Source organism: Cnephaeus nilssonii (genome assembly GCF_951640355.1).
Source record: "Cnephaeus nilssonii genome assembly, chromosome: 5".
Lineage (NCBI taxonomy): Eukaryota > Metazoa > Chordata > Mammalia > Chiroptera > Vespertilionidae > Cnephaeus > Cnephaeus nilssonii.
The window spans coordinates 21,016,387-21,027,258 of NC_137076.1; the positions used below are offsets into that span (position 1 = coordinate 21,016,387).

General features: G+C 41.6%; 1 protein-coding gene across 1 annotated transcript; it reads right to left on the bottom strand.

Annotated features, from left to right (window-relative positions):
- Positions 1-7,506: 7,506 nt before the first annotated feature.
- Positions 7,507-8,481, bottom strand: LOC307100509 (olfactory receptor 7A10-like; the record flags this gene model as incomplete). The annotated part of the gene is made up of 1 exon (XM_079772977.1): positions 7,507-8,481. Exon 1 carries the CDS (start codon positions 8,458-8,460, stop codon positions 7,507-7,509), a length of 954 nt encoding a protein of 317 aa, XP_079629103.1. The 5' UTR covers positions 8,461-8,481.
- Between the last annotated feature and the right edge of the window lie 2,391 nt (positions 8,482-10,872).

The following is a 10,872-nucleotide window of genomic DNA, read 5'->3' on the forward strand; positions in this document are numbered from 1 at the left end:
CAGTGAAGTACCGTTTATATGACATTCTGAGCTAAAGATGAGGTAAAGCACCTGGAGCTACAGAAGGGAGGAACGACATTGTAGGACAATAAGAAGAGAAGATGCTCAGTAATTAGAAATTTGCCCTGCCCTAGATATAGGTCACAAAATGTTATCTCTGATGATAACTCTTATTATTGGCAAGACTCAAAATTTAAATTCTTTAAGGGAGAGGTAAAAGTTCCTATCTGGCAACTAAAGGGGAGCTCAGAGGCAATGTACAAAATAGATGGTTTTTATAAGAAAAAGGGAGGGGAAAAGGAGCTGTTAGAAACAGAGAAAATAAGGATTATTTGGGGACCATGACATCTTTTATTTGGGGGAAGAGGAGAGGAAGAATTTTTATCATACAGATTCCCTCTTCTTTCAGTGAGGGATGGGGAGGACCCACGTGACAGATTACCTACTGGTCCTTGACTAGAAATTCAAGGCTGGTTGATTAAAATGAAGCTCTGAGAGAGGTTGAAACTTCCATTAAATCCAGTATGAAATCTAGATTTAGCATCATGGGTTTGTCACTGGAGTGATGCCATTTTGGGCCTGTGGTTTTCTCTTTAACAGTAGTATGCACATTAACAATGTTAAACGCAGAATATCCATAAATACAGAATATCTTTCCATTTATTTGTGCCTTTTTCAATATTTTTAGCAATGTTTTATAGTTTATTTGTAGGTATTTAATTCTTTTTGATGCAATTAGAAATGGAATTGTTCTTTTAATATCTCTCCTAACTGTTCATATAGAAGCAAATTATTATATATTTATTTTGTATCATTGTTGAATCTGTTTATTGGTTCTAAGAAATTTTTTAATAATTTATTGGAGTACAATAACTTAAAACAAACTAAACATAGTTAACAGCAATATTTCTGAGCTAAAGGAGTTATGCAAAAATTAAGAGTACATACTGCACATGTTCACATACATAACATAAAAACACAAAACTTTTAATATCTTTGTTATATAATTGTAAAATATGTAATTAGCCTAATCCTCTGTTTCCCTATTTCAGCTGGTGATGTGGAATAATAAACCTAATTCCAATAGATATTGGTAGAAATAAATAAAATGTTTTTTAAACATAGAGTATGTCTAATAACTCTTCCATAGGTAGGAAGTATATGTACATATACATGTATGTACATTTGTACATGATTTTCTTTCAAAACAACACAACACACAAAGACATAACACAGATTCTCTTTAATGTTGAAAGAAAATTTTAAAGAAACTTGGTGACAATAGAAATTAAAGAATTAATGATTAAATTAATATGAAACTAAGATAATTTACAAATTTAGATAAAACGATGTAATGTAGAAAGTTGACCTTAATTTTAGTAACGAATTACATTTCCTATATTTACGCACAAAGACCTCAAAGTCAGAACCACATTTACTTCTGTAACTGAAGTGTTTGTCTACCAAGCACCAGGTAAGTCACACACACTGAACATGAGATTTGTAGTTGGAGAGATTAGATTCACTTTATTGGTAGCACTGTGCAAGCAGAATGGGAAAGTTATTGCTCAAAACCCAAACTCCTGGTTCCTTTACTGGCAGGTGGTTTTAATGGGTGAAATTGGGGGTTGGGGTCTTCAATGGGTGATCAGTTCATGTGTATATTCTGATTGGTTGGAGCAGGTGTTACAATGATATACTTTAGGAATTGTGATCATCTGTCATCCAATGTCAGCTAGTCTGGGGTTTATGTGTCTGTGGTCACTGGTTTTCTACCTGGTAGAACATTTTAGTTCTTATAAAACCAACTCAAGGTTTATGTCACTACGTAATCACAGATTCCAGAGGGGGGACTAGTGTCACAAGACCCTGATTTATGTCTGAAAAAGTTACTTTGGTGAATATAAGAAAAGGGTACTCAGGTCCGTTTCCTTGCAAATGAGACATTGGGGGTAGGGGTTGGGCTGAGAAGGGATTCTGGCTTGGTTTCAATTTTATGAAATTGGGAATTCACTAGATCTGTTAATGGAGCAGAATCACCAAATTGACTTTAGATTTCTTTTTCTTCTACTTAATGTGAAATTTCAACACAAATGCCTTTACCAAAGAAAGCTAATAGAATAGATCCATGGTCGGCAAACTGCGGCTCGCGAGCCACATGCGGCTATTTGGCCCCTTGAGTGTGGGGCTCTTCCACAAAATACCACGGCTTGGGCGAGTCTATTTTGAAGAAGTGGCATTAGAAGAAGTTTACGTTTAAAAATATTTGGCTCTCAAAAGAAATTTCAATCGTTGTACTGTTGATATTTGGCTCTGTTGACTAATGAGTTTGCCGACCACTGGAATAGATTAACAATGATGGGGACTGATTGCCTCAATGGCCCCTATCAATGCACTCCTTGTATTCTCTCACTTTCTAATATGATCTTCACCCCCCATAACAGATTGAGTCTATTTGCCCATACTTGAATCTTATGAGTTTCTTTAACCAGAATAATGTGGTAGAAGTGATGTTGTGCTAATTCTGAGCCTTGCACACATCTGTCTCTTGGAATACAGCTATGGCTGTGTAAACAAGCCCAGACCATCTGGAATAAGCCTCCAGCCCCAGTGTGCCAGCTGAAGCCACTAGATAAGCCTACCACCAATCAATCCAAAACTTGTGTGAGAGACTCATCCAAGGTCAGCTGAGCCACTGCCATGACCAGAAGCATAACAGAGACCAGATCTACCCAGTCATCCCTACTTACACACTTTAAGTTATGGAGTAGTGAGGCAATTTGATACATGAAAATCACTAACTGGTACAATAACTTTATTGAGAAAATTAAGGAACCTGAAGGTTAAGCAAATTGCCCAAGGTAACATAGCTAGTAAGTGCTGAAACTGGGGCATAAACACAGGCTACTTAGCTCCACAGTCTGCTCTTCTAATCAGTATTCATTCTTCTTCTGTTGCTATAGCAGTGCATGAAAAAGTGTTCTTATTTCTAAGATATCATTCGACCAATTATGCAACCACATTCAGAGGCAGATCCCAACCTAGGGCAAATGATTGGCCTCTACTATGGACACCTTGACCAGCTATGAAACCAGCAAGATCTCAACCTAGCTGGATGGGAGGCACTTCATATTTATAAGTCAGTAGCATTTAGAAATAGAATTCCACTGTTTTAAAACCTGAGGGCTGAAGAGTCATTTTGTCACAAAAATAGAACAAACCTAACATTTCTGTGAAACTGCCTAAGACCCTGATTAACCAAAGCAATTCTGAGAAAGCAAAACAAAGCTGGAGGCAACCCATTCCCTGATTTTAAACTATATTATAAAGCTACTAGAGGCCCGGTGCATGAAATTCCTGCACGGGGTGGGGGAGGGGCATGTCCCTCAGCCCAGCCTGCACCCTCTCCAATCTGGGACTCCTTGAGGTATGTCTGGCCAGCTGTTTAGGCCCAATCCTAGTGGGATCGGGCCTAAACGGGCAGTTGGACATTCCTCTCACAATCCAGGACTGCTGGCTCCAAACCACTCACCTGCCTCTGCCTGATTGCCCCTAACCGCTTCTGCCTGCCAGCCTGATCACCCCCTTACCACTCCACTGCCAGCCTGATCGATGCCTAACTGCTCCCCAGCCAGCTCGATTGCCCCTAACTGCCCTTCCCTGCCAGCCTGATCACCCCTAACTGCTCTCCCCTGCCAGTCTGGTCACCCCTAACTGCCCTCCCCTGCTGGCCTGGTCACCTCTAACTGCCCTGCCCGGCAGTCCTGGCCCCTACCAATTGCCCTCCCCTGCAGGCCTGGTCACCCCTAATTTCCCTCCCCTGCAGGCCTGGGTCCCCCCCCAACTGTCCTCCCCAGCAGGCCTGGTCCCCCCACAACTGCCCTCCCCTGCTGGCCTGGTCACCTCTAACAACCCTCCATGCTGGCCTGATTGCCCACAACTGCCTCCTCTGCAGACCTGGTCTCCCACAACTGTCCTCCCCTGCAGGCCTGGTCCTCCCACAACTGCCCTCCTCTGCAGACCTAGTCTCCCCCCACTGTCCTCCACTGCTGGCCTGGGTCCCCCTACTGTCCTCCCCTGCAGGCCTGGGTCCCCCCCGCAACTGTCCTCCCTGCAAGCCTGGCCCCCCCAACTGCCCTCCCCTGCAGGCCTGGCCCCCCCCAAACTATCCTCCCCTGCAGGCCTGTGTCCCCCCCTACTGCCCTCCCTTGCTGGCCTCGTCTCCCCAACTGTCCTCCTCTGCCGGCCTTGTCACCCCCAACTGCCCACTGCTGCCCTCCCCTGCCAGCCATCTTGTGGTGGCCATCTTGTGTCCACATGGGGGCAGCCATCTTGTGTCTTGGAGTGATGGTCAATTTGCATATTATCTTTTATTAGATAAGATAGTAATGAAAGCAATATAGTACTGGCATAAAAACAGACACATGGATGAATGGAAAAGAATTGAGAACCAAGAAATAAACCCACACACATACGGTCATTAATTTAGGAGAAAGGAACCAAGAATGTTAAATGAGGAAAGGACAGTATCTCCAATAAACTGTGCTGGGAAAACTGGACAACCACATGCAAAAGAATAAAACTGGGTCATTATTGTAAGGGTTCAGAATGAGTCACCCCAAGACATGTCCTTGGATTATTTTTGAGCTGAAGGCAACTGAGACCCTGGGAGTCCAAGAGACACTTTTACCTCTCCCTTAAAGAATTTAAATTTTGGGTCTTTTCCATAATAAGAGTTATCATCAGAGATAACATTTATGACCTATACCAGTATATAGGGTAGGGGAATTTTCTAATTACTGAAGATCTGCTCTTCTCATTGTCCTGCAATGTCCCTCCTCCCTTCTGAAGCCTAGGGAGCTTTACCTCATCTTTAGCTCAGAATGTCATATATACACTACCTCACTGCTCTTCCTGTCTCTGAACCGCTCACGTATGTTTCCAAGTAGACTCCATTGGAAGAGAGATATTTGATAATCCATTTTTGCCAGTAAGTATGGTAGCTTTTCTGGATTCTCAGCTAATTAAAACATTGAAACCTGGAAATTAGACATAAAGTACAGTAGAGTGCTTCACTAAGCTTTTGTTTCAAATACATCCATCACAAATAATTATATTGCCAGATGCATGACACAGCTACTACACAAGCACTCTTGTTACCTTCACCCATGAAGTTCCCCTTTTATTTTAAATTTAATGATTTTGTTTTGGAATAATTAAAATATGCAATTTTATTTTTAATGAGAAACATTTTCAAAACAAATGAAAGGAGAAACTTCACATTAGACAATAGATATATCTAGGGAGCAAAGTTCATTTGGAATTACATACAGGAACAGACATAGAATTTGTGTGATATTTACACAAGAATTAACATGTTATAAATTCCCCGTTTGAAAACCCTGAGTAACCTGGACAACTGACCACATGAATGACCCTGCTTTTCCTTCCACTGCCTCAATTCCTGCTCTTAGGTTTCAAATAAAAACAAACCCAAAATATGTAAAGTACTCATACAACTCAACAAAGGGAAGACAAACAGCACAATCAGAAAATGGGCAGAAGACCTAAATAGACACTTCTTGAAAGAAGGACACACAAACAGTCAAGAGTCATATGAAAAAATCCTCAAGGTCACTATCATCAGAGAGATTCAAATTAAACCACAATGAAGTGCCTGCTCACACCTGCCATAATGTCTACTATCAATAAATCAGCTAACAGCAAGTGCTTGTAAGGATGTGGAGAAAAGGGAACCCTAGTGCACTGCTGGTGGGAATGCAGACTGGTACAGCCACAGTGGAAAACAGTGTGGAGTTTCCTCAAAAAAATTAAAAATGGAACTGCCATTTGACCCAGTCATCCCACTTCTAGGAATATAACCTAAGAAACCTGAAACTCTAATAAGAAAGAAAAAGTACCTCTATGTTCATAGCAGCGTTATTTACAATAGCTAAGATCTGGAGACAGCCCAGGTGCCCATCCATTGAAAAATGGATAAAAAAAACAAAAACAAAAAAAAACCGGTGGTACATTTACACAATGGAATACTATGCAGTTGTGAAAATGAAGGATCTCTTACTCTTTGAAATAGCATGGAGGGGCTTGGAAAGTATTATGCTAAGTGAAATAAGTCAGTCAGAGAAAGACAAATATCATATGATCTCACTTACATGTGAAGTCCATGAACAAAATAAGTGCCAAACAAAATAGATCCAGAGACATGGAAGCATGCAACAGACAGTGGATATTCAGAAGCAAGACAGGGAGGGAAAAATTAACCAAAGAACTTATATACATACATGAATAACCCATGGACACAGATAATAGTGGGGCGAAGGCCTGGGAAGGGGACAGAAGAGGGGAGGAGTGGGGTCAATGGCGGGAAAAGGGAGGACATCTGTAATACTTTCAATAATAAAGATACATTTAAAAAGTCAAACCCACAAAACCATAGCCATCCTGCCCTTGGTCCCCAGTAGAGGCAGAGTCCTTCAGCCCAAGTCCATTTCTCTCTCTTTCACACACACACATGCATACACACAGCTTCTTGTGCGGCTTTGGGCGTACAGGACCTGTGAGTAATAATTCTTACATTTTCATAGTTCCATGATGGTTATTGTAATTATAAGAAAGACCACATGAGTCCATCCACCCAGGACATTGACTCTGGTCTGAGGAACAACTAGTAGGAACCAGGCCAGTTCCCAGGCATTTCTATCCTATTGCATCACTATCAATAGACTGAGACTTATAGGGAACAATGATAAAATCCATAATATCAGGAAGAGCAGTAAGGTACCAATGTACAGAGGATGAGGGACACATGGTGAAAACTGGGGTTTCAGATTTTATGGAATGAAATTATATAATGGATCAGGTAGCCAAGTGAATTTTTTCTACATGAGTCATATCATTTATTACTATTCAACTTACAAAACAAGAACAAATTACTTACAATGATATATGTCATTTGAGAAGAAATTATTCTTAAGTAATCAGTGTTTCTAATGAAGTAAATGAAAACTCACTATTTCTGATCAAGGTTGAAAAAAACCTTGTGAAGGTTAAAAAAGGACAAAGGTAAAAACTGTCTATATAACAGACAAAGCAGAAAGCTTAATAAATTGGTTACTTAAATTGTATAGAGAAGTTGAAACAAACAAAGGAAATTCAAGAACAGAATAAAAGGAACAAGTCTGGCCTGGCCTATGTTTCTCAGTTGGCTGAGCGTCAACCTATGAACCAGGAGGTCTCCATTGGATTTCTGGTCAGGGCACATGCCTGGGTAGTGCGCTTGATGTCCAGGAGTGGGTATGCAAGAGGCAGGCAATCAATACTATTCTCTCATCATTGATGTTTCTATCTCTCCCTTTCCCTTCCGCTCTGAAATCAATAAAATAAGTTTTTTAAAAAATAAAAGGAGCAAGTCTAAAAAACACAGTGTGATTAAAGAGTCACAATTTCTGGTTTTAAGTTCAGTAGCTTCAAAACCAAGGGCACTTTTTACCACCGGATGATTGTCCCCTTCATACCTGCCATCCCAAAGAATCTTTTCAGAGCCCTCTTTATGTCCTTGTTCCTGAGACTGTAGATGAAGGGGTTCAGCATGGGTGTGACCACAGTGTACAACACTGAGGCTGCTGCACTTGAGTGTGAGCTGTGGGTAGCAGCAGAGCTGAGGTACACTCCTAGGCTGGTACCATAAAATAAGGAGACAACTGAGAGGTGAGATGCACACGTAGAAAATGCCTTATACTTCCCCTGAGCTGATGGGATTGCACGTATGGAGGACACTATCTTAGAGTAAGAGTAAATGATGCCGGCGAGGGGACCACCAGCCAATAGCACAGATACTAAATACATCACCATGGTATTAAGAAAGGTGTCAGAACAGGCAAGTTTGACCACCTCTTTGAGTTCACAAAAAAAGTGCGGGATTTCCAAGTCCGTACAGAAGGACAATGGCAACACTATTAAACTTTGTAACAAGGAATTCAGGGCACACATGATCCAGGACATTAGAACCAGCAGTCCACAGAGCCGGGAGTTCATGATGATCATATAGTGCAGGGGGTGGCAGATGGCCACATACCTGTCATAGGCCATCACGGCTAGAAGGAAATCATCCAGTCCTGCAAAGAATATGAAAAAATACATCTGGGTGATGCAGCCTGCATAGGTGATGACTTTGTTCTGTGTCTGGATGTTCCATAGCATCTTTGGGACGGTGGTGGAGGTGAAACAGATGTCTACCAAGGACAGGTTGGAGAGGAAGAAGTACATGGGTGTGTGGAGGTGGGAGTCAGAGCTGACAGCCAGGATGATGAGCAGGTTTCCCACCACAGTGGTCAGGTACATGGAGAGGAAAATCCCAAATATGAGGGGCTGCAGTGCTGGTTCCTCTGAAAATCCCAGAAGAAGAAATTCTGAAATCAGAGTATCATTCCCAGGTTCCATGGGGTGGAGGCGACTAGTAGGAAAGAAAAAATAGCATGATTACTTTTTGCACAAATGGCCATTACAAGCACAGTTGAAATGCCACAATTATATTTTATAACAAAGCAACAGTATTTATTTTTTGTACATATCATCCCCCATGACATCTCTGATTAGGAATTCCAGTCCTCCTCAAACTTTATTTCCAAGGTGGTCATGGATTACACTGTCTTATTGAGAAATGCATTCATGCAGTTGAGGAATATTTATTGACATTTCCCACTTCTAGGGAAAGTGTACAGTATGCTCAGAAACAAAATTCTTAGAATATAATGATAGTGAAAGAATGTATACAACATATATGTCATATACCAAGTTAGATGGTGTCATGTGGATAAAAAAAAGAAAGTAGGTATAAAGAGAGAGGATGGGGTGTTATTTTATACTGGGAGTTCAGGAAGCCCTGACAACAAGGAGACAATTGAACAGAGACCTCAAGGAAGACAGAGGGGGTGACATGAGGTTATTTGGGGTGGGAGTTATATAGGAAAAGAGGCAGTGCCAAAGCCTTGAGATGACACTTGTTTTAGGTATTGAAGGCTAAAAAGGACACAGAATGGTGAAATAGAATAGAGTCAAGAAGGCACAAAAGAAAATATTTGAGTGCATCATACATAGTGAGGGTATATGGTTCCCTTTGTTCAGGAGCGAGTGAGTGAGTGTGTGTGTGTGTGTGTGTGTGTGTGTGTGTGTGTGTGTGTGTGTGTTTCTGTGTGTATTTCTGTGTGTGTGTGCTAAAAATACTGTTGACAATGTAAAAGGCATGTCTTATTTTGAGCCACAGTAAAAAATAATCTGTAATTCAATGCAATAATTGGGAGAACAGTTTAAAAGGCCAGTTCCTGCTAATGAGGGAAAATAATAGGAGTGAACAGCCCAGCAGAGAGCCAGGTGCACTGGTCCTGGGCACTTGATGCATGGCACCTGTTCTTCCGTGAGCATTCTCTGAGATCTCCTTCTACTCACTCTTGTGCTGATGAGAGAAAGACCCACAGAATGTAACAAAAGTGCCCAGATCCATCAGGCACTAGCTGGATAAGAGTGAATTAGAATTCACACCTCCCTGACACTAAGTCAGTGCTTTGCTACTCTGCAAGGCTGCCTCACTCTGTCAATGCTTCACAAAGAAAAGGAAATGCTAAGGTTGAAATAGAAAGAATTCTGAGAGCTGAGCAGATAGAAGGGAGGGTCAGTTCCTGCTGTGAGAGGAGAGAGGCAGTGGAATTGTGCTCTGAGATGGTGAGAAGAAAGCGGCTGAGAAGGAATGAGTTGCAAGAAAGCCCTTCAGAGCTAAGGACACCAAATGTGCAGGATCTTGAGTCCATCCCTTTCACTATTTTATCAGCCTGACTGTTCCTCTAGAAGACATAGTTATTAAAAGCTTTACTTCTTCCCAAGAAACTTTCCCACAGTGCTCACTCTGGCACCCCCAATGGCATCACTCACTGGATTTGGCTCTACTGGTCCTTCCTTCCTTGGACAATTGATGTGGAAAGGGCAAGAAATGTAGGTGAGGTTCTGGTTTTCCAGAGCAGTTGAACATCTTAGAGAGGCACAGAGAGGATGCTCTTAGCCTTTGGCTGAGGAGCTGAAGGTGAGTCTGAGACTGAATTCTCAGACCTCCTCATTTAATGAACTGATTTACTGTTGCTCAGTTCTCTGAGCAATTCATCTCCCTTGAGACCGAGTGGCCATAAATAAAAGGCAATTTTTCTGCCAGTTTGGTCTCCATGGATTCACCTTGGGGGCCAGATGCATATTTCCTTCCTACTGATGGGTCCACCGCCCCTGGAATGAACATCTCCCCAGGGTATGTAAGCGCTCATGCAGGACACATGGACAGGAGAACATCATGAGCTTCTGAGCTGCTTTGAGTCACATGGAGTGTCTGACCAGAGATTTAGTGATATCCTGACCACATCCATCCCAAACAGGAAACTCGCAGAAACTTCCCCTTGACCTCAACTTTGAAAACCAGATATTGATTCTGAAGATGCACTTGATGCAGGATTAATTATTTTGCCTGCAGAGGTAGGATGTCCTTTATACAAGTTCCCTAGATCTGATTCTTTTTTTTTTCCATCTGCGGTAAATGCATTCACATCTTTAAACTCACATAGGTACATATTTTTTTCTGGCCAGCGAGGCTATTCAGAGCATTTCTTTAAGACGGGAAAGAGTATTTTGAATATAAAACCAGTACCTGATAGTGACTTAAAGCAGTCACTGACAAACATATTTGTAAAGAACTAGATAAAGATTATTATTGGACCATAAGTGCTCTGTTGCAGCTACTTAACTCTGCCATTGTTATGTGAAAGCATTTGTAGGGAATACCCACACGGATGGGTTTGGCTGTAGGTATTTATTTTC